Raw genomic sequence first — 25,402 nt, forward strand, 5'->3', positions numbered from 1 at the left:
GCCTGAGTTTCCAAATGGTCAGTCCACCCCTGGAAAGCACATAGGGCTGTTCACGCTGAAGCGTTAGTGTCGCGTTGTGGTAAAAGTGACGCCTCATGTCTAGTCAGGAGGAGTTGAAGCCTCCCATTCAAGTCTATGGTGCCGCTCCGCAAATGCCTGGCTGGCATTTGCGGTGCATTTGCGGAGCGTTAATACCATTTAACTTCATTCTAGGAGTTTGTGGTGCGGTTTTAATGCTTGGCAAACGCCTATCAACAGCCTCAAAACCGCGCATGGGGCGTTTGGGGAGCGTTTAAGGGGCGTTAAAAACGCTTCCCAAACGCCTGTCTAACGCTATAGGGGCGTATGGCAGGAGTTAGAAATAAAGTCAAGTGTGGACGAGCTCTTATGGATGCAGTCTCATACAAGGCGAACCCACCTGCTCCTCTAAAGCGTTTCATACCTCTAGGACTGGGGTCTCCAAACTGTTCATACAAAGGGCCAGCTTACTGCCCTTCAGACTTGGGGGGGGGGGGGGCAGATTGTGACCAGTGGGGGTAGAAAATGCCCTGCGCCCAGCATCAGCAAGAATAAACATTGCCTCAGGGTTGGTAGTCAGTTACATAGTGCCTATAGTCAGTAGGTAGAAGAATAGTGCCCATCATTGGTATGAGTGGGAGGAATAGTGCCCCATCATTGGTGTCAGTGGGAGGAATAGTGTCCCATCATTGGTGTCAGTGGGAGGAATAGTGCCCCATCATTGGTGTCAGTGGGAGGAATAGTGCCCCATCATTGGTATCAGTGGGAGGAATAGTGCCCCATCATTGGTGTCAGTGGGAGGAATAGTGCCCCATCATTGGTATCAGTGGGAGGAATAGTGCCCCATCATTGGTATCAGTGGGAGGAATAGTGCCCCATCATTGGTGTCAGTGGGAGGAATAGTGCCCCATCATTGGTATCAGTGGGAGGAATAGTGCCCCATCATTGGTTTCAGTGGGAGGAATAGTGCCCCATCATTGGTATCAGTGGGAGGAATAGTGCCCCGTCATTGGTGTCAGTGGGGGGAATAGTGCCCCGTCATTGGTGTCAGTGGGAGGAATAGTGCCCCATCATTGGTGTCAGTGGGAGGAATAGCGCCCCCTTCATTGGTATCAGTGGGAGGAATAGTGCCCCATCATTGGTATCAGTGGGAGGAATAGTGCCCCATCATTGGTGTCAGTGGGAGGAATATTGCCCCATCATTGGTATCAGTGGGAGGAATAGTGCCCCATCATTGGTGTCAGTGGGAGGAATATTGCCCCATCATTGGTATCAGTGGGAGGAATAGTGCCCCATCATTGGTGTCAGTGGAGGAAATAGTGACCCATCATTAGTATCAGTGGGAGGAATAGTGCCCCGTCATTGGTGTCAGTGGGAGGAATAGTGCCCGTCATTGGTGTCAGTGGGAGGAATAGTGCCCCATCATTGGAGTCAGTGGAAGGAATAGTGTCCCATCATTGGTATCAGTGGGAGGGATAGTGCCCCATCATTGGTGTCAGTGGGGGGAGGAATAGTGCCCCATCATTGCTATCAGTGGGAGGTATAGTGTCCCATCATTGGTGTCAGTGGGAGGAATAGTGCCCCATCATTGGTATCAGTGGGAGGAATAGTGCCCCATCATTGGTGTCAGTGGGGGGAATAGTGCTCCATCATCTGTGTCAGTAGGAGGAATAGTTCCCCATCATTGGTGTCAGTGGCAGGAATAGTGCCCCATCATTGGTGTCAGTGGGAGGAATAGTGCCCCATCATTGGTGTCAGTGGAAGGTTAGTGCCCCATCATCGGTGTCAGTGAGAGGAAAAATGCCCCATCATTGGTGTCAGTGGGAGGAATAGTGTCCCATCATTGGTGTCAGTGGCAGGAATAGTACCCCATCATTGGTGTCAGTGGGAGGAATAGTGCCCCATCATTGGTGTCAGTGGGAGGAATAGTGCCCCATCATTGGCGTCAGTTGCAGGAATAGTGCCCCATCATTGGTGTCAGTGGGAGGAATAGTGCCCTGTTATTGGTGTCATTGGGAGGAATAGTGCCCCATCACTGGTGTCAGTGGGAGGTTAGTGCCCCATCATCGGTGTCAGTGGGAGGAATAATGCCCCATCATTGGTGTCAGTGGGAGGAATAGTGCCCCATCATTGATATTAGTGGCAGGAATAGTGCCCCATCATTGGTGTCAGTGGGAGGAATAGTGCCCCATCATTGATATTAGTGGCAGGAATAGTGCCCCATCATTGGTGTCAGTGGGAGGAATAGTGCCCCATCATCGGTGTCAGTGGCAGGAATAGTGCCCCATCATTGGTGTCAGTGGGAGGAATAGTGTCCCATTATTGGAGACAGTGGCAGGAGTTATGCCCCACTGTTGGTGTCAGTGGAAGGAAAAGTGTGTCATACCAGTTGGAGGAATGGTGCCCCAAGGGCTAGAAAAGCTAGCAAAGGGCCGCATCTGTCCCTCATGCAGCAGTTTGGAGACCCCTGCTCTAGGATCCTAATTGTGGGAGGAGTAGCCTGGAACTGGACCATATCCATTAAAGTTCACTCTGGGCTTTTAGAAGAAGAGCGACTTTTTCTTTTTTTTTGTTTTTTGGGACACCAACAACTATGTAGTGTAAGGGCCTCCCTGATTGGATAATTCAGGTAGGTCATCATACTGCACAGATTTGATAAATCTTAAGCTGATTGTACAACGATCGTATGGCCAGATTGTAATGTGTATGGTGACCCTAACACTGCATGGATATTCTTAGATGGATGGATGCCTCCCCTCTTTGGCTGCACCATTGTCCTCTTCCTGCATTTGATGTGTCCAGCCACTCACAAGCAGGGCCGTCTAATTAGCATCATGGGCCCCTGGGCAAAGTAATGCACTGGGGCCCCTACCAGCTGCCTCAATTTCCGCTCCTACTCTAAAGAATTAAAGAATAAATAGTTTATAGAATTAAACATATACAGTATTTATTAGTACTTTCAATAAAATTGATTTTAAGCAATAAGCAGACATGCCATAAATCATAGACCAATCAACACAAAGGGCACAGTATGGGGGATCAGGGGGGCACAGTACAGGGGGAGGCAGGAGGGCACAATACTGGGATCAGGAGGGCACAGTACAGGGGGAGGCAGGAGGGCACAGTACAGGGGGAGTCAGGAGGGCACAGTACAGGGAGAGGCAGGAGGGCACAGTACAGGGGGAGTCAGGAGGGCACAGTACAGGGGGAGGCAGGAGGGCACAGTACAGGGAGAGGCAGGAGGGCACAGTACAGGGGGGAGTCAGGAGGGCACAGTACAGGGGGGAGTCAGGAGGGCACAGTACAGGGGGAGTCAGGAGGGCACAGTACAGGGGGAGTCAGGAGGGCACAATACTGGGATCAGGAGGGCACAGTACAGGTGAGTCAGGAGGGCACAGTACTAGGATCAGGAGGGCACAGTACAGGTGAGTCAGGTGGGCACAGTACAGGGGGAGTCAGGAGGGCACAGTACTGGGATCAGGAGGGCACAGTACAGGGGGAGGCAGGAGGGCACAGTACAGGAGGAGTCAGGAGGGCACAGTACAGGGGGAGGCAGGAGGGCACAGTACTGGGATCAGGAGGGCACAGTACAGGGGGAGTCAGGAGGGCACAGTACAGGGGGAGGCAGGAGGGCACAGTACTGGGATCAGGAGGGCACAGTACAGGGGGAGGCAGGAGGGCACAGTACTGGGATCAGGAGGGCACAGTACAGGGGGAGTCAGGAGGGCACAGTACAGGGGGAGGCAGGAGGGCACAGTACAGGGGGAGGCAGGAGGGCACAGTACAGGGGGAGGCAGGAGGGCACAGTACAGGGGGAGGCAGGAGGGCATAGTACTTGGATCAGGAGGGCACAGTACAGGGGGGGTGAAGAGGGCACAATACTGGGATCAGGAGGGCACAGTACAGGGGGAGTCAGGAGGGCACAATACTGGGATCAGGAGGGTACAGTACAGGGATCAGGAGGGCACAATACTGGGATCAGAAGGGCACAGTACAGGGGGACTCAGGAGGGCACAGTACAGGGATCGGGAGGGCACAGTACAGGGGGAGTCAGGAGGGCACAATACTGGGTTCAGGAGGGCACAGTACAGGGGGAGTTGGGAGGGCACAATACTGGGATCAGGAGAAAACAGTACAGGGGGAGTCAGGAGGGCACAATATTGGGATCAGGAGGGCACAATACTGGGATCAGGAGAGAACAGTACAGGGGGAGTCAGGAGGGTACAATATTGGGATCAGAGTGCACAGTACAGGGGGAATCAGGAGGGCACAGTAGAGGGGGAATCAGGAGGGCACAATACTGGGATCAGAAGGACACAATACTGGGATCAGGAGGGCACAGTACATGTTCTGGGATTCTGCCCGGGCCATTCTGGGACAGTTTAGTAAAAAGCTTGACTGTCCCGGCAAATCCAGGACATCTGGCAAGTATGATGTAATGCAAGATTATGCAGGGCCCCACGCACCTGGGAGATTTGTTGTGTATGGGGCCCTGTAGCCGCAGACTGGGCAGGGTGTCCATGCTGACCCGTGTCCACAGCCAAAAGCTCCTACAATGGGCACTACAAAAATGGGTCCTTAAAGTGCTTCTAATGGGGTCTGCACCTCTGAGGATGCGTGCAGCACTACCTGCCATGTCAGCGCACAGAGGAAATGCACCTTGTCTGATGACAGTGCACCTTCCCAATGCAGCTTAATGGGTCCCTAAAGGTCTTCTAATGGGGTCTGCGCCTCTGAAGATGTTATGCAATGCAACCTCCCCTGCTTTTTAATTACAAAACAGTTGATTTGTGACTGTAGTGCGACATTCCCACCGCGTCATGAAGTGTCTGAGAGTGAAGTAATGACTTTCACAGAGGACAGCCTGATAGAAGAATGTAGGAAACATCTGACGTCGTCATTCTATAAAACGGAGACAGATGGCAGACCCTTCCCTTCTCTGGAGGAACAAAGAAGACTCAGGGGGCAGCAGGCCATGCTGGAATTTGTAGTTCCGGCCAGAGGACCTCCACCGACTTTATAACGTGACACTAATGAGAACAAATTTAGGAAGCAAGAGATTTGCTTTTCACACTCCATGACAGTGAAGTAGACGCAATGTATTCTGTGCTTGACATGAAACATCTGATTGTAGCCATGTCATCTGCCAGGATAATGTTCCCTTGGCATGAAGTTACAGAGTAAATCTCCGCGACATAACATTTATGATGTGTGATCTGTGTTGTGCGGTTTATATGGCGGCTTATGTCGCTGTGCGCTCATCCTGACAGTCTCGTTAGCGGGAAAGCTGGCATGTGCCATCCTGCAGGCATCTGGAGTCGTGTCATCACACCCTTCTCCGGCCATCTCTGTTGGAACACATTTTGTTTCTCATGATCCTCCAGAATTATTTACATACAACTCATCCGCTGTTCCATGACACCAGTCTGCTTTATTGTAAGTTTCAGATTTGAGGAGATGTCAAAGGGTGACGAGACATGATCTCTGTATTTGGGTTTCCAGCTCTGCGCTGGCCATTACTAAGAGGTCTTCTTCTCCCTGTTGGATAATTGTCCTGTTTTAAAGGTAAATTGCTAAAGATAAAACACTTCGTCGCAGGCGATCTCAACCAAGGTTCCGTAGAACTTCATAGAACTTGACAATTCCTCCAGAGGTTGCTAGGGGTTCCTTGACCTGACACTGATTGACCTTCAAATTGATGGTGCCTGAACAGTTTCAGGTCTAATGCCACCAGTTGTATGATATCTCTTTATCCATGTAAGGGTGGCTTTTTGACCACCAATATAAGGATCATTCTTCCCATTTACCACCAATGTAAGGGACATTCTTCCCACTGACCCCCAATGTAAGGGACATTCTTCCCACTGACCCCCAATGTAAGGGACATTCTTCCCACTGACCCCCAATATAAGGGACAGTCTTCTCACTGATCACCAATGTAAGGGACATTCTTCCCACTGACCCCCAATGTAAGGGACATTCTTCCCACTGACCCCCAATATAAGGGACAGTCTTCTCACTGACCCCCAATGTAAGGGGCATTCTTCCCACTGACCGCCAATGTAAGGGACATTCTTCCCACTGATCACCAATGTAAGGGACATTCTTCCCACTGACCTCCAATGTAAGGGACATTCTTTGCACTGACCCCCCAATGTAAAGAGCATTCTTCCCACTGATCACCAATGTAATGGACATTCTTCCCACTGACCCCCAATGTAAGGGACATTCTTCCCACTGACCCCCAATGTAAGGGACATTCTTCCCACTGACCGCCAATGTAAGGGACATTCTACCTACTGACCCCCAATGTAAAGGACATTCTTCCCACTGATCACCAATGTAAGGGACATTCTTCTCAATGACCACCAATGTAAGAGACATTCTTCTCAATGACCACCAATGTAAGAGACATTCTTCCCACTGACCACCAATGTAAGAGACATTCTTCCCACTGACCCCCAATGTAAGGAACATTCTTCCCACTGACCACCAATGTAAGGGACATTCTTCCCACTGACCTCCAATGTAAGGGACATTCTTCCCACTGACCCCCAATGTAAGGAGCATTCTTCCCACTGACCCCCAATGTAAGGGACATTCTACCTACTGACCCCCAATGTAAGGGACATTCTTCCCACTGACCACCAATGTAAGGGACATTCTTCCCACTGACCTCCAATGTAAGGGACATTCTTCCCACTGACCCCTAATGTAAGGGACATTCTTCCCACTGACCCCCAATGTAAGGGACATTCTTCCCACTGATCACCAATGTAAGGGACATTCTTCTCAATGACCACCAATGTAAGGGACATTCTTCCCACTGACCCCCAATGTAAGGGACATTCTTCCCACTGACCACCAATGTAAGGGACATTCTTCCCACTGACCTCCAATGTAAGGGACATTCTTTCCACTGACGAAGGAAAAAAGCAGGGACATCTCGGGTGACCTATCAGTGTATATATATAATACATTACAATTTTTATTCAAACAAAATATAAAACAGATTATGATACAGAAATCATACTGATCTACACTTGTTGAGTGCGAAACGTTCTGCGTTTCTCGGTAACAAGCGCTTCTTCAGACCTTTATGTGCCAAATATCTCTATGATTAGAAAATATATCTATTAGAACAATTTCCACGCATGGATACAAGTCATGAATACTACACAGCTGGTCCATAAAGAGAACAAAACAAGCACAAAAAAAAAAAGACATGGTTTGGGGGATATCATTTATCTAGACTCGGCGTCCATTTATTGGCTCTATTTGACTTGTTTAAAAATATCTTTAGACTATCTACACATTGGCGCCTGGAATTGCTAATATGATATCTATGAGTAGCCATCTTTTGGTCTCTGTCATATGCCTCCCCTTGGTTGTTCATTGGACGAATTAATTGGAAAACACCTGCACGAATTTTGCCTGTAATTTCTCTAATAGATGCATTCCTTTGACCGTCAGCTCCATCTAGTGACCAAAATGCAGTATATTTTCTCATTGAAGTATTTCAGAAAACTATACTGTATTATGGCCAGTAGATGGAGCTGATGGTCATAGGAATTCCTCTATTAGAGACATTGCAGTCAACATTCATGGATATTTTATAAATAGACCCCCGAAACTTCCGATTTCGTTTCCATTTGTGACTTCTTTATGTTTAGCGGCAATAAGCGGGTTTCATGTTTTCCATAAAGCGACTTTGATTTGAGAGAAGGGCGAGCAGCTGTAATGTATGAATCCTAGCACCTCCGTCTCCCTGATCCGGCACACGTCCTCCTCTATTATCCTTCGTCTCCCTTAAATGGATTTCAGAATTCAACGGTGAAATTATTTTGCTAACATTTTCTGTTTGCAATTGAAAATCGCTCTGGAGGTTATTTTGCTTCGGCATTAAAAATGGTACGGCGTGTGTGAAAACCGACTTGTGTCATTACAGACTCCTTCGTTCCGGGATAAATTATGGAAATGGTTTTGCCGTGTTGCAGGGTGCACTTTGCAAAAGAAAATTGCTTCAGGTTAGAGAGCACTTTTATCTTTAAATCTCACGCGGCTCGGGGGTTTTTTTTTTTTTTAAAGAGGCAGAGGGATACGTCTGTGCCGTACCGCTGCCGGAGAAGAGGGATCTGTACAGTACGAGACACTAGAGAATTGATGGGAATAGATCCTTCTGGTAGACCACGGAAGACGGGAGTCTGGCACTCTAGGTTCCTGGTGCCCAACCTGAGGCCCTTTGGCACCTTTTGCCCTGATCTGGTGAGGAGCTGCTAACATCTAAAAATGTTGTAGAGCACGGAAGACGCTAGTCTGGCACTCTAGGTTCCTGGTGCCCAACCTGTGGCCCTTTGGCACCTGTTGCCCTGATCTGGTGACGAGCTGCTAACATCTACCAATGTTGTAGAGCACGGAAGACGGGAGTCTGGCACTCTAGGTTCCTGGTGCCCAACCTGTGGCCCTTTGGCACCTTTTGCTCTGATCTGGTGAGGAGCTGCTAACATCTACCAATGTTGTAGATCACGGAAGACGGGAGTCTGGCACTCTAGGTTCCTGGTGCCCAACCTGTGGCCCTTTAGCACTTTTTGCCCTGATCTGGTGACGAGCTGCTAACATCTACTAATGTTGTAGAGCACGGAAGACGGGAGTCTGACACTCTAGGTTCCTGGTGCCCAACTTGTGGCCCTTTGGCACCTGTTGCCCTGATCTGGTGAGGAGCTGCTAACATCTACCAATGTTGTAGAGCACGGAAGACGGGAGTCTGGCACTCTAGGTTCCTGGTGCCCAACCTGTGGCCCTTTGGCACATTTTGCCCTGATCTGGTGAGGAGCTGCTAACATCTACCAATGTTGTAGATCACGGAAGACGGGAGTCTGGCACTCTAGGTTCCTGGTGCCGAACCTGTGGCCCTTTAGCACTTTTTGCCCTGATCTGGTGACGAGCTGCTAACATCTACCAATGTTGTAGAGCACGGAAGACGGGAGTCTGGCACTCTAGGTTCCTGGTGCCCAACCTGTGGCCCTTTGGCACCTTTTGCCTTGATCTGGTGAGGAGCTGCTAACATCTTCCAATGTTGTAGATCACGGAATACGGGAGTCTGGCACTCTAGGTTCCTGGTGCCCAACCTGTGGCCCTTTGGCACCTGTTGCCCTGATCTGGTGAGGAGCTGCTAACATCTAAAAATGTTGTAGAGCACGAAGACGGGAGTCTGGCACTCTAGGTTCCTGGTGCCCAACCTGTGGCCCTTTGGCACCTTTTGCCTTGATCTGGTGACTAGCTGCTAACATCTACCAATGTTGTAGAGCACGGAATACGGGAGTCTGGCACTCTAGGTTCCTGGTACCCAACCTGTGGGCCTTTGGCACCTTTTGCCCTGATCTGGTGACATGCTGCTAACATCTACCAATGTTGACCAACCACATTTGTGCCTCCTACACAGTATAAATAACCGTCGTAAAATAGCAACTGTTGGCCGGTCCTTCCTATTGCTGTGTTGTAACCGTGATTTCTAGCAGTCTCATGTAATAGGTCTCCAGTCTATGACTGTCTCCTGAAGCATGTCCCTAGTCTCCAAACAACTTCATTACCACGTTCACCATCTCTGACCATCTCTTGTATCATGTCCTCAGTCTCTGATCATCTCCTGTGTTGTGGAATTTCAGTCAGACTGCACTCTTTCGGTGAATGATCAGAGACTAGGGGCATGGTACAGGAGATGATCAGAGACTATGGACATGGTACAGGAGACAATTAGGGACTATGGACATGGTACAGGAGATGATTAGAGACTATGGACATGGTACAGGAGATGATCAGGGACTATGGACATGGTACAGGAGATGATCAGAGACTACGGGCATGGTACAGGAGATGATCAGAGACTACGGGCATGGTACAGGAGATGGTCAGAGACTACAGGCATGGTACAGGTGTCAAGAAAGTAAGCCTTAGATATCAAATAAATACATAACTACACTGTAAGTGCTGGTTTAAACATTATGGTTCAAACCTGGGTTGTGAACGCATCAAAAACGTTTTAAGTAGCTAATACAAGCTAAGAATGTTTTATGACATGACCATTTGGGAACGTAAGTCAAAGATTGCCCTGCACCTTTTTATTGTCTAGTTATTATGTGACATGCCATACTTGGTCATTTCTTTCCAAATTAGATATGGTGACATGCTGCTAACATCTACCAATGTTGACCAACCACATTTGTGCCTCCTACACAGTATAAATAACCGTCGTAAAATAGCAACTGTTGGCCGGTCCTTCCTATTGCTGTGTTGTAACCGTGATTTCTAGCAGTCTCATGTAATAGGTCTCCAGTCTATGACTGTCTCCTGAAGCATGTCCCTAGTCTCCAAACAACCTTCATTACCACGTTCACCATCTCTGACCATCTCTTGCATCATGTCCTCAGTCTCTGATCATCTCCTGTGTTGTGGAATTTCAATCAGACCACACTTTTTCGGTGAACCAAAGAAATGTGTTAATTAATAGCATACGCGTGCATGGGCCAGTCCAGGGGAAGACCGGCCAACAGTTGCTATTTTATTTATACTGTGTAGGAGGCACAAATGTGGTTGGTCAACATTGGTAAATGTTAGCAGCTTGTCACCATATCTAATTTGGAAAGAAATGACCAAATACGGCATGTCACACTATAACTAGACAATAAAAAGGTGCAGGGCAATCTTTGACTTATGTTCCCAAATGGTCATGTCATAAAACATTCTTAGCTTGTATTAGCTACTTAAAAAGGTTCTGATGAGGTCAAAACCCAGGTTTGAACCATAATGTTTAAACCAGCAGTTACAGTGTAGTTATGTATTTATTTGGTATCTAAGGCCTAGATTTCTTGACACCTGTATTGCTGTAGTCTCTGACATCTCCTGTACCATGCCCGTAGTCTCTGATCACCTCCTGTACCATGTCCGTAGTCTCTGTATGATATCCACAGTCTCAGACCATTTCTTGTATCATGTCTACAGTCTCTGATCATCTCCTGTACCATGCCCATAGTCTCTGACCATCTCCTGTACCATGTCTGTAGTCTCTGATCATCTCCTGTACCATGCCCATAGTCTCTGACCATCTCCTGTACCATGTCCGTTATCTCTGATCATCTCCTGTACCATGCCCATAGTCTTTGATCATCTTCTGAACCATGTCCATAGTCCCTGATCATCTCTTGTACCATCTCCATAGTCTCTAATCATCTCCTGTACCATGCCCATAGTCTCTGACCATCTCCTGTACCATGTCTGCAGTCTCTTATCGCTACCTGTACCATGCCCATAGTCTTTGATCATCTTCTGAACCATGTCCATAGTCCCTGATCATCTCCTGTACCATGTCCATAGTCTCTAATCATCTCCTGTACCATGTCCATAGTCTCTGATCATCTCTTGTACCATGCCCCTAATCAATGATCATCTCCTGATCAGGGACTAGGGGCATGTGGAATAAATGACCAAGTATGGCATGTCACATTATAACTAGACAATAAACAAGGTGCAGGACAATCTTTGACTTATGTTCCTAAATGGTCATGTCATAAAACATTCTTAACTTGCTTGTTTTAGTTACTTTAAAATGTTCTGATGAGTTCACAGCCCAGGTTTGAACCATAATGTTTAAACCAGCAGTTACAGTGTAGTTATGTATTTATTTGATATCTAAGGCCTACTTTCTTGACACCTGTACCATGCCTGTAGTCTCTGACCATCTCCTGTACCATGCCCGTAGTCTCTGATCATCACCTGTACCATGCTCGTAGTCTCTCATCATCTCCTGTACCATGTCCGTAGTCTCTGATCATCTCCTGTACCATGCCCTTAGTCTCTGATCATCACCTGTACCATGCCCGTAGTCTCTGATCATCTCCTGTACCATGTCCGTAGTCTCTAATCATCTCCTGTACCATGCCCTTAGTCTCTAATCATCTCCTGTACCATGCCCGTAGTCTCTGATCATCTCCTGTACCATGCCCGTAGTCTCTGATCATCTCCTGTACCATGTCCGTAATCTCTGTATGATATCCACAGTCTTAGACCATTTCTTGTATCATCTCTACAGTCTTTGATCATCTCCTGTACCATGTCTGCAGTCTCTTATCATTACCTGTACCATGCCCATAGTCTCTAATCATCTTCTATTTGAAGAATGTTTAACAAGTTGTAGTACCCAATCAAGTGTATTGTTATAGTGCCGTCTGGCAGGTGACGTAGGGTCTAATCAAGAGTTGGTTTTCACCAGAGCTTCTGAAGGTTGAGATGGGTCAGAGACCTATATATCCACCAACACTGGTTTTGAAAATAGAGTAATTGTTATGGTGCCCCTGGCAGGTGATGTGGGCTCATCTACGGTGTGGGGTCTAAGCAAGGGTTGATCTTTCGCCAGAGCTCCTGAAGGTTGACATTGGCTGGACACCTATATTGGGCTTATCATATAGTTGTGTGGTGCCCTCTTCCTTCCCACTTTTCTTTGACCACTTCAGGGACCCATAGGAATACCCTGTGTAATAGAGAGCCGCCTCTTAAAACTAGGGATTACACCAGATTATACATTAATTTTGATCCAGTGCTCCACCAACACAGATTTTGCACTTTGAGTAATTGTGGCTCCCACTGGCAGGTGACATGGGCTCACCTGAGATGCAGGGTCTAAGCAAGGGTTGGTCTTCACCAATGCCCACGAAGGTTGATGTTGGTTGGAGACCTATACTGGGCTTACCATAAAGTTGTGTGGTGCCCTCGTCCCTCCCATTTTCCTTTGACTGCTCTGGGGACCCATAGTGATACCGTTTGTACTTGAAAGCTGCCTCTTAAGACTGAAGATTGCACCAGACTATACATACCATTTGATCCAGTGCTCCAATAAAACACATTATGCACTTAGGGTAACTGTTGTGGCTCCCCCGAACAGGTGACATGGCCTCATGCAAGGCATAAGGTCTAATCCAGAATTAGTCTTCAAAAGAGATTCTAAAGGTTGACATCAACTGGAGACCTGTACTGGCCTTATCCTAAAGTTGTGTAGTGCCCTCGTCCCTCCTTTTTTCCATTGACCAATCTGGGGACCCATAGGGATACACTGTGTACTTGAGAGCTGCCTCTTAAGACTAGAGATCACATTAGATTATACATTTGTTTGGATCCAGTGCCCCACCAAAACTGATTTTGCACCTAGAGTAATTGTTGTGGCTCCCCCTGGCAGGTAACATGTGCTCACCTGAGGCATGAGGTCTAATCAAGTGTTGGTCTTCACCAGAGCTCCCGAAGGTCGATGTTGGCCAGACTTATACTGGACTTATCATAAAGTTGTGCAGTTCCCTCATCCTTCCCTCTTTACTTTTATCACACCGAGGGCCCACAGAAATACTTAAAATAATAAAGACCTACCTCTTGAGCTTGAAGATTACAACAGATTATATATTCCATTGGATCCACTGATTTTTCACTTTGACTAATAGTTATGGCTTGTGAAGTGGGCTCACCCTATTCGCAGAGTGTAATCAAGAGCTGGTCTTCCCCAGATCTACAGAAGGTTGAAATGGGCTGGAGACCCCAGTTGTTCCTGCTTTCTTGCTGCAAACTATCACCAGGCAGGGCTGTCTTAATCCAGGTGCATTGGGGGCCCCATGATAATCTTACATTACATCATACTTGCCAGCTGTCCTGGATTTCCCGGGATAGTCACGCTTTTTATTAAGCATCCCAGAACCTGTACTGTGCCCTCCTGATCCCATTATTGTGCCCTCCTGACTCCCCCTGTACTGTGCCCTCCTGATCCCATTATTGTGCCCTCCTGACTCCCCCTGTACTGTGCCCTCCTGATCCCATTATTGTGCCCTCCTGACTCCCCCTGTACTGTGCCCTCCTGATCCCATTATTGTGCCCTCCTGACTCCCCCTGTACTGTGCCCTCCTGATCCCATTATTGTGCCCTCCTGACCCCCCCTGTACTGTGCCCTCCTGATCCCATTATTGTGCCCTCTTGATCCCTGTATTGTGCCCTCCTGACTCCTCCTGTACTGTGCCCTCCTGATCCCATTATTGTGCCCTCCTGACTCCCCCTGTACTGTACCCTGCTGCTCCCATTATTGTGCCCTCCTGACTCCCCCTGTACTTTGCCCTCTTGATCCCATTATTGTGCCCTCCTGACTCCTCCTGTACTGTGCCCTTTGTGTTGATTAGTCTTTGATTTATGGAATATTTTTTTATTATTTAAAATCTATTCAATTAAATTAATTAAATTAAATATGTTTAGTTCTATCAACTATTTATACTTTAAATCTTGAGAGTAGGTGCTTAAATTTGGGCAGGCTGGTAGGGGCCCCAGTACATTACATTGCCCAGGGGCTCATGATGCTATTAAGATGGCCCTGTCACTAGGTCACTGCCCTCAGGATTTCCCCACCAATGGGATAGCACGAACAGAACGGCTATCATGTGGAGACTGTTCACTGGATGACAAACATGAGAATACACTAGTAAGGTCCAGACATGGTAAAGTCCAAATAAAAGCTGCACTCCTTATGATACTCAACCTTGTAATGATGGGCGCTCAAAGGGAATGCCACTCATAGTGCCATGCCAGAACCAAATGCAAAGATGGAAAGTCACCAGCACTCCAAATAGATGCATATTGCGTGTTTATTGTGAACACAATGTAACCCAAGGCATAGGAAGCCAACATTTCGGAACCTTGCCGGATTCCTTCCTCAAGGCAACATAGTGGCATAGGTCTAATCAATGAATAACAATACCACCTGTCTACTACTCACTATCATCGTGTTCTGGTAGGTTTTGCTACAGAATATGTAAGGTGTATGATAGATGGGTGAAGGGTAGATGTATTTATTGTGATGCACTAAAATTGGCCACTTCCTCCTAATGGACAGTCTTTCGCATTACAAATAATGTGAGCTTTCCGAAAATGAACGACATAACAGTAATCACAGCTTATCATTTGCAAAGTTGGGTTGGAATATTCCACCGGAACATCTCTTGTTCTAAGTTGATGATCATGTTCCAGCAACCTTCCACAACCTTTTTACCCTAGAGGAATAACACTTGACATACATTTGTTTTGTTTAAAACTAATTCATTGATGATCAATGGGTACAATTCCCCCTCCCCCCATTGCATTGGGGGTCAGTGGGAAGAATGTCCCTTACATTGGTGATCAGTGGGAAGAATGTCCCTTACATTGGGGGTCAGTGGGAAGAATGTCCCTTACATTGGTGGTCAGTGGGAAGAATGTCCCTTACATTGGTGGTCAGTGGGAAGAATGTCCCTTACATTGATGGTTACTGGGAAGAATGTCCCTTACATCGGGGGTCAGTGGGAAGAATGCTCCTTACATTGGGAGTCAGGGAAGAATCCCCCTTATATTGGTGGTCATTCAGAAGAATGCTCCTCAAATTGGTGGTCATTGGGAAGAAAACTCCTTAGATTGGGGGTCAGTGGGAAGAATGTCCCTTACATTGGGGGTCAGTGGGAAGAATGTCCCTTACATTGGTGGTCAGTGGGAAGAATGTCCCTTACATTGATGGTTACTGGGAAGAATGCCCCTTACATCGGGGGTCAGTGGGAAGAATGCTCCTTACATTGGGAGTCAGGGAAGAATTCCCCTTATATTGGTGGTCATTCAGAAGAATGCTTCTTAAATTGGTGGTCATTGGGAAGAAAACTCCTTACTTTGGTGATCAGTGGGAAAAATGCTCCTCAAATTGGTGGTCATTGGGATGAAAACTCCTTAGATTGGGGGTCAGTGGGAAGAATGCTCCTTACATTAGTAGTCAGGGAAGAATGTCCCTTACATTGGTAGTCAGGGAAGAATGTCCCTTACATTGGTGGTCAGTGGGAAGAATGCCCCTTAGATTTACTTTAAATCTTGAGAGTAGGTGCTTAAATTTGGGCAGGCTGGTAGGGGCCCCAGTACATTACATTGCCCAGGGGCTCATGATGCTATTAAGATGGCCCTGTCACCAGGTCACTGCCCTCAGGATTTCCCCACCAATGGGATAGCACGAACAGAAGGGCTTTCATGTGGAGACTGTTCACTGGATGACAAACATGAGAATACACTAGTAAGGTCCAGACATGGTAAAGTCCAAATAAAAGCTGCACTCCTTATGATACTCAACCTTGTAATGATGGGCGTTCAAAGGGAATGCCACTCATAGTGCCATGCCAGAACCTAATGCAACGATGGAAAGTCACCAGCACTCCAAATAGATGCATATTGCGTGTTTATTGTGAACACAATGTAACCCAAGGCATAGCAAGCCAACATTTCGGAACCTTGCCGGATTCCTTCCTCAAGGCAACATAGTGGCATAGGTCTAATCAATGAATAACAATACCACCTGTCTACTACTCACTATCATCGTGTTCTGGTAGGTTTTGCTACAGAATATGTAAGGTGTATGATAGATGGGTGAAGGGTAGATGTATTTATTGTGATGCACTAAAATTGGCCACTTCCTCCTAATGGACAGTCTTTCGCATTACAAATAATGTGAGCTTTCCGAAAATGAACGACATAACAGTAATCACAGCTTATCATTTGCAAAGTTGGGTTGGAATATTCCACCGGAACATCTCTTGTTCTAAGTTGATGATCATGTTCCAGCAACCTTCCACAACCTTTTTACCCTAGAGGAATAACACTTGACATACATTTTTTTTGTCTAAAACTAATTCATTGATGATCAATGGGTACAATTCCCCCTCCCCCCATTGCATTGGGGGTCAGTGGGAAGAATGTCCCTTACATTGGTGATCAGTGGGAAGAATGTCCCTTACATTGGTGGTCAGTGGGAAGAATGTCCCTTACATTGGTGGTCAGTGGGAAGAATGTCCCTTACATTGATGGTTACTGGGAAGAATGCCCCTTACATCGGGGGTCAGTGGGAAGAATGCTCCTTACATTGGGAGTCAGGGAAGAATCCCCCTTATATTGGTGGTCATTCAGAAGAATGCTTCTTAAATTGGTGGTCATTGGGAAGAAAACTCCTTACATTGGTGATCAGTGGGAAAAATGCTCCTCAAATTGGTGGTCATTGGGAAGAAAACTCCTTAGATTGGGGGTCAGAGGGAAGAATGTCCCTTACATTGGGGGTCAGTGGGAAGAATGTTCCTTACATTGGGGGTCAGTGGGAAGAATGTCCCTTACATTGGTGGTCAGTGGGAAGAATGTCCCTTACATTGATGGTTACTGGGAAGAATGCCCCTTACATCGGGGGTCAGTGGGAAGAATGCTCCTTACATTGGGAGTCAGGAAGAATTCCCCTTATATTGGTGGTCATTCAGAAGAATGCTTCTTAAATTGGTGGTCATTGGGAAGAAAACTCCTTACTTTGGTGATCAGTGGGAAAAATGCTCCTCAAATTGGTGGTCATTGGGAAGAAAACTCCTTAGATTGGGGGTCAGTGGGAAGAATGCTCCTTACATTAGTAGTCAGGGAAGAATGTCCCTTACATTGGTAGTCAGGGAAGAATGTCCCTTACATTGGTGGTCAGTGGGAAGAATGCCCCTTATATTGGTGGTCATTGGGAAGAATACCCCTCCTTACATTGGTGGTCACAATGCCACCCCTACAGATAGATAAAAAGATCATTGGTGTCATGTCACTGGATCTGCCAGGTGTTTTTGGATCTGGGACCATGCAGGCAACATGAAATGGGAAGTCAATCAGGACTCAAGGACCCCTGGAAACCTCTGGAGGAACCCTGGTTGAGAATGGCTGCCTTCCAAACATTATTGCCAAGGGAAGTTTACCAGTTGTGCAATGCATACAGTAGTTTCCATGCTATGTCTAAGGGTCTGATGACTCCTTCATGAATAACACAGACAGATGTTTGTTTCTGTTCCTCTCCTGACTTGAGGATCATATTGATTATTGATCTGTCACAATAACTCTATGATCATATTCTATAGAAATAACTCTTGCTTTAATAAACTTTGCAGCCCTGTTTTTCATCCTGTTTTTTTGTGTAGACCTCCTTTGATTCATGGCCTCTTCTTGCTGTCTGCCCTCGGAATGTCTGCTGCACTCTTCATCCTTTGTTCTTTTTACAGGTCAGACAGATCCTACTAGCAGTCAGATCTGCAGCCTTTCCATCGGCTCCTGTCCAGCAATGTGTACCTGCAGCAATGGTATCGTGGATTGCAGAGGAAAAGGTCTCACAGCGATTCCAGCTAACCTCCCAGAAACTATGACCGAGATGTAAGTTTTTCCTGTTTTTATTCTTTATAAATGAAACCTGTGCTGAGGGAAAAATGCAAGCTACTATTTTTGACCTTTCCCAACCTTTTTACCCCAGAGGAACCCTTAAAATAATTTCCAGATCTTGGGGAACCCCTTTTAAAACCAATTTATCAGGTGTTAGTGGGAAAAATACCCTCTCTACAGTGGTGGCCCTCGGTAAGGATAATTCATTGGTGGTCAGAGGGAAGAATACTCCTTATATTGGCTATAAGTAGGGAGAATGCTCCCTACATTGGTGGTCGGTGGGAAGAATGTTCCTTACATTGAGGGTCAGTGGGAAGAATGTCCCTTACATTGGAGGTCAGTGGGAAGAATGCTCCTTTCATTGGTGGTCAGTGGGAAGAATGTCCCGTACATTGGAGGTCAGTGGAAGAATGTCCCTTACATTGGGGGTCAGTGGGAAGAATGTCCCTTACATTGGGGGTCAGTGGGAAGAATGTCCCTTACATTGGTGGTCAGTGGGAAGAATGTCCCTTACATTGGGGGTCAGTGGGAAGAATGTCCCTTACATTGGGGGTCAGTGGGAAGAATGCTCCTTACATTGGTGGTCAGTGGGAAGAATGTCCCTTACATTGGTGGTCAGTGGGAAGAATGCTCCTTACATTGGTGGTCAGTGGGAAGAATGTCCCTTACATTGGGGTCAGTGGGAAGAATGTCCCTTACATTGGTGGTCAGTGGGAAGAATGTCCCTTACATTGGTGATCAGTGGGAAGAATGCTCCTTACATTGGTGGTCAGTGGAAAGAATGTCCCTTACATTGGTGGTCAGTGGGAAGAATGCTCCTTACATTGGTGGTCAGTGGGAAGAATGTCCCTTACATTGGGGGTCAGTGGGAAGAATGCTCCTTACATTGGTGGTCAGTGGGAAGAATGTCCCTTACATTGGTGGTCAGTGGGAAGAATGCTCCTTACATTGGTGGTCAGTGGGAAGAATGTCCCTTACATTGGTGGTCAGTGGGAAGAATGCTCCTTACATTGGTGGTCAGTGGGAAGAATGTCCCTTACATTGGGGGTCAGTGGGAAGAATGTCCCTTACATTGGTGGTCAGTGGGAAGAATGCTCCTTACATTGGTGGTCAGTGGGAAGAATGCTCCTTACATTGGTGGTCAGTGGGAAGAATGTCCCTTACATTGGAGGTCAGTGGGAAGAATCCCCCTTGTTACATTGGTGGTCAGTGGGAGAAGGAGGAGGACACACTGAAGGAGCTCTCCCTGGGAACCATCATTTTCAAGCTTGGGCCTTGCCTGCTAGCTTAACTGAAGGTCCTCCATATTTCGATGGTCACATTGCCTGATGAAGGGGCCCTGCAAGACTCCGAAACGTTGCCTTGCTGTAACTTCATTAAAGCCTTTTCAGAACCCACAATGGAGATCCTTGGTGTGCTGGTGACATTTCTCTACGTTGACTCCGCTCGGTTCCAGCCGACGGTCGCTGCAGCACCCACCTATGCATACAGCCATTTCTTTTAGGAAACTGTGCGTTGGGATTGGGCATCTCCATATTTCGAAACGCGGTTGCAACACTTTCTGGGCTCCAATGCAAAACATTTTTTGAGAACCACCCATTTTTCTTTTTTGCAATATAGGCGCATTTATTAATTCTGATGGGAAGTGGAATCTGCCTTGTATAGTCACCTTCTTCAGTCAGAGCTTCTTGAGTCATGGAGACCCTTCGGATATGGATGACTCCATAGTCTGAGCCCGCGGTCTAACAGCGGTGTAAGCAGGTGTTGTTTTCCACCTTTTTTTTTTTTACAGACTTCCTAGACGTGCTACTGTGCAACACAAGCGCTTGACAGACACTGATTCATCGCCCCTTGTAAAGTTAAATGACCGTGAGGCTCCTGGAAGCCGAACAGAGGCCTGCCTCGCCATGTGTTGCAGAAGAACGGGGAGGCCCCATTTCCTCCTGTAATTACCACCAGGGCTCTCTGTTACAGCTGATCTCCTCCACTGTCCAGTCCGCTCCGGGGCTCCGGTGACTTCACTTAATACGCAGCTGCGATCCAACAGCCGGAAGAGTCAGCCGAGCTGAAAAACATTGAACGCGCTTTATTATAACACCAAATCATTACATGGGCTCCTGCTGACATCTCCGAAATGTAATTGATGGGAGTGTTGAGTCAGGTCATTGTGCTCCATGGGCACAGCTGACACATCACCTCTTCTCCGCGCATCGCCGTCTCGGGACACTTAGCGCGAGATATTAATTAGCGAATCCCAGGGGGGCTTTTTGAGGCTTTAAGAAGGGCACTTTCAAAGGTGACCGAACTCTTCATGTAAAAGCAATCTTGGTAATCGGAAATTAGCTATGAAAGCCAAGATTAGTCATTTAGGAGTAATACCTGTCTATTATCTAGAAAATTACTTTCCTGCCGCTCTTGTTGCTCGGAATATAGGCTTGACGTGGAAATCTGGTTATGGCGTAGAATAAGTCGCTGAAGTTAAATAGTCAAAATTCTACAGATTATCTTTGGCACATTTGAGGGGCTAATCAGAAAAAAATTATGAAAATAATTTGCCTATTCCTACATGAACAGTCAGTAGCTCCCATCCAGTACATTTGACATTGATGGTTGGCCCTTTTACGGCCACTATGTAGAGAAAGCGAATCTTTTTGAGTTTTGTTATAGTTAAAAAGTTGCTGGAGGGTCTTTTTGCCCAGAATAAGTAATTGAAGTTAAATAGTCAAGATTCTACAGATTATCTTTGGCACATTTGAGGGGCTAATCAGAAACAAATTATGAAAATAATTTGTCTATTCCTACATGAACAGTCAGTAGCTCCCATCCGGTACATTTGACAACGATGGTTGGCCCTTTTAGGGCCACTATGTAGAGAAAGCAAATCTTTTTGAGTTTTGTTATAGTTAAAAAGTTGCTGGAAGGGTCTTTTTTGCCTAAAATAAGTAGTTGAAGTTAAATAGTCAAAATTCTACAGATGGCTATGGCACATTTGCGGGGATAATCCGAAAAAATGTATGAAATTAATTTGCATATTCCTACATGAACAATCGGTAGCTCCCATTCGGTACATTTGACATCAATGGTTGTCTCCCCTAAGACCTTTATAGAGAGAAAGGGAAACTTTTTGAGTTTTGTTTTAGTTAAAAAGTTGCTGGAAGGGTCTTTTTGCCCAGAATAAGTCGCTGAAGTTAAATAGTCAAAATTCTATAGAAGGCTTCAGCACATTTGCTATGAAAATAATTTGCCTATTCCTACATGAACAGTCAGCAGCTCCCATCCAGTACATTTGACCACGATGGTTGGCCCTTTTACGGCCACTATGTAGAGAAAGCGAATCTTTTTGAGTTTTGTTATAGTTAAAAAGTTGCTGGAAGGGTCTTTTTGCCCAGAATAAGTAATTGAAGTTAAATAGTCAAAATTCTACAGATTATCTTTGGCACATTTGAGGGGCTAATCCGAAAAAATTTATGAAAATAATTTGCCTATTCCTACATGAACAATCGGTAGCTCCCATCCGGTACATCTGACATTGATGGTTGGCTCTCTTATGACCTTTATGGAGAGAGAGGGAAACTTTTGGAGTTTTGTGATAGTTAAAAAGTTGCCCAAAATAAGTAGTTGAAGTTAAATAGTCAAAATTCTACAGATGGCTTCAGCACATTTGCGGGGCTAATCCGAAAAAATTAATGAAAATAATTTGCCTATTCCTACATGAACAATCGGTAGCTTCCATCCGGTACATTTGACATAGATGGTTGGCTCTCTTAAGACCTTTATAGAGAGAAAGGGAAACTTTTTGAGTTTTGTTTTAGTTAAAAAGTTGCTGGAAGGGTCTTTTTGCCCAAAATAAGTCGCTGAAGTTAAATAGTCAAAATTCTACAGAAGGCTTCAGCCCAATTGCTATGAAAATAATTTGCCTATTCCTACATGAACAGCCACTAGCTCCCATCCCGGTACATATGACATTGATGGTTGGCCCTTTTACGGCCACTATGTAGAGAAAGGGAATCTTTTTGAGTTTTGTTATAGTTAAAAAGTTGCTGGAAGGGTCTTTTTTGCCTAAAATAAGTAGTTGAAGTTAAATAGTCAAAATTCTACAGATGGCTATGGCACATTTGCGGGGCTAATCCGAAAAAATTAATGAAAATAATTTGCCTATTCCTACATGAACAATCGGTAGCTCCCATCCGATACATTTGACATTGATAGTTGGCCCTTTTACGACCACTATGTAGAGAAAGGGAATCTTTTGGAGTTTTGCTATAGTTAAATAGTTGCTGGAATGGTCTTTTTGCCCAAAATAAGTCGCTGAAGTTAAATAGTCAAAATTCCACAGATGGCATCAGCACATTTGCGGGGCTAATCCGAAAAAATTAATGAAAATAATTTGCCTATTTCTACATGGATAATCGGTAGCTCCCATCCGGTACATTTGACATTGATGGTGGCTCTCTTACAACCATTATTGAGAGAAAGGGAATTTTTTGGAATTTTGTTATAGTTAAAAAGTTGCTGGAAGTGTCTTTTTTCCCCAAAATAAGTAGTTGAAGTTAAATAGTCCAAATTCTACAGATGGCTTCAGCACATTTGCTGTGAAAATGATTTGCCTATTCCTACATGAACAGTCGGAAGCTCCCATCTGGTACATCTGACATTGATGATTGGGTCTCTTACGGCCATTATGGAAACAAGGGGAATCTTTTGGAATTTTGTTGTCAGTAAAAAGTTGCTGGAAGGGTCTTTTTTCCCCAAAATAAGTAGTTGAAGTTAAATAGTCAAAATTCTACAGATGGCTTCAGCACATTTGATATGAAAATAATTTGCCTATTCCTACATGTACCATCCGGTACATCTGACATTGATGATTGGGTCTCTTACGGCCATTATGGAAACAAGGGGAATCTTTTGGAATTTTGTTGTCATTGAAAAGTTGCTGGAAGGGTCTTTTTAGTCCAGTTGTGCTCCTGAGAGTTCAAAAAGAGAAAGTTGTACTTTCAAATATTTTTTTAAAGTTTAGTTTAGGTAAAGTGGCCACTTGACCTCCAAAAAGCTTTAACCCCTTCCTGACCAGGCCATTTTTTGCGATACGGCGCTGGTTTACTTTAACTGGCTATTGCGTGGTCACGCAACACTGCACATAAATGAAATGTGTCATTTTTTCCCCCCATAAATAGAGCTTTCTTTTGGGTGGATTTGATTTTTTTTTTTTTTTTTTTAAACATACCCATAGAAAAATGTAAAAGATCAAATTTCTTCATTAATTTAGGCCAAAATGTATTCTGCTTCTTGTCTTTGGTAAAACAAAAATCCCAATAAGTGTATATTGATTAGTTTACGTGAAAGACTCCCCAGCTTATATCAGAATCCGCAGAGTTCCCCCTTTACATCTGAACCAGCAGAGTTCCCCTTTACATCTGCATTCTTCCCACTGTCCACCAATGTAAGGGACATTCTTCCCACTGACCACCAATGTAAGGGACATTCTTCCCACTGATCACCAATGTAAGGGGCATTCTTCCCACTGACCCCCAATGTAAGGGACATTCTTCCCACTGACCCCCAATGTAAGGGACATTCTTCCCACTGACCACCAATGTAAGGGACATTCTTCCCACTGACCCCCAATGTAAGGGACATTCTTCCCACTGACCCCCAATGTAAGGGACATTCTTCCCACTGACCACCAATGTAAGGGACATTCTTCCCACTGACCCCCAATGTAAGGGACATTCTTCCCACTGACCCCCAATGTAAGGGACATTCTTCCCACTGATCCCCCAATGTAAGGGACATTCTCCCACTGACCGCCAATGTAAGGGACATTCTTCCCACTGACCCCCAATGTAAGGGACATTCTTCCCACTGACCCCCAATGTAAAGGGCATTCTTCCCACTGACCCCTAATGTAAAGGGCATTCTTCCCACTGATCACCAATGTAAGAAGCATTCTTCCCACTGACCCCCAATGTAAGGGACATTCTTCCCACTGACCCCCAATGTAAAGGGCATTCTTCCCACTGGCCCCCAATGTAAAGGGCATTCTTCCCACTGACCCCCAATGTAAGGGACATTCTTCCCACTGACCCCCAATGTAAAGGGCATTCTTCCCACTGACCCCCAATGTAAAGGGCATTCTTCCCACTGACCCCCAATGTAAAGGGCATTCTTCCCACTGATCACCAATGTAAGAAGCATTCTTCCCACTGACCCCCAATGTAAGGAACATTCTTCCCACTGACCCCCAATGTAAGGGACATTCTTCCCACTGACCCCCAATGTAAGGGACATTCTTCCCACTGACCTCCAATGTAAGGGACATTCTTCCCACTGACCACCAATGTAAGGGACATTCTTCCCACTGATCACCAATGTAAGGGGCATTCTTCCCACTGACCCCCAATGTAAGGGGCATTCTTCCCACTGACCACTAATGTAAGGAACATTCTTCCCACTGACCACCAATGAATTGGTATTAGTAAGGGTTCCCTATGAGTGACCTGAAAATGATTTGGTGGGTTCCTTTGTGGTAAATATGTAAAGTCTGACTGATACTGTGTGAAGTATGGTGAAGGTTCCCTATAATTATGCTCAGGCAAGGGCACACATCAGTCCACCTGACTCTTCTGTGACTTTACTAGCTTGCATGTCCTGGGCTGCAACTCAGAAGGTCGGAGTCGGAGGTCGGAGTCGGATGGATGTTTAGCTTTCACTAATTATTGGTTTCCTTTCCTGTTATCATCTATAAAGGTCTCACTGAATATTTCTAAGAAATATGACCTCGTGGATTTTAGGATTTGTTCTTTTTGACGGATGAAATTGAGATGGCGCCATGTTTTGAATCCGCTGTAAAGAAAAATGCTGTATCTGTGTTGAAAATGAGTGCAAGTGCAGCCTATTCTGTAATCCGCAGCTCTAAAAATAATAGCCTGGCTCTGATTTTATTTTCATTATATCTTACCTTCTCTTCAGACGCTTGGAGCAGAATGGGATCAAGTCTGTACCCCCCGGAGCGTTCTCTCCATACAAGAAACTGCGCAGGATGTAAGTACCCAAAGCTGTAACTGATTTCACGACATGCCACAATGTGACCACTAGATGGCAAGCAGGAGCATACTTATTTTCTGTTATACTCAGC

At 45.9% G+C, this 25,402-nt stretch overlaps 1 protein-coding gene across 1 annotated transcript in view; it reads left to right on the forward strand.

Annotated features, from left to right (window-relative positions):
* The window catches only part of SLIT1 (slit guidance ligand 1), a 615,356-nt gene that overhangs the window by 406,463 nt on the left and 183,491 nt on the right, over positions 1 to 25,402 (forward strand). Inside the window, exons 9-10 of the mRNA XM_089662084.1 lie at positions 18,114 to 18,261; positions 25,237 to 25,308. Of these exons, the coding sequence (XP_089518210.1) occupies positions 18,114 to 18,261; positions 25,237 to 25,308 (220 nt within the window). The remainder of the gene's footprint in view (positions 1 to 18,113; positions 18,262 to 25,236; positions 25,309 to 25,402) is intronic.

This window comes from Staurois parvus, unplaced genomic scaffold (genome assembly GCF_062004578.1).
Source record: "Staurois parvus isolate SC_StPar_1 unplaced genomic scaffold, SC_StPar_1.0 ptg001428l, whole genome shotgun sequence".
Taxonomy (NCBI): domain Eukaryota; kingdom Metazoa; phylum Chordata; class Amphibia; order Anura; family Ranidae; genus Staurois; species Staurois parvus.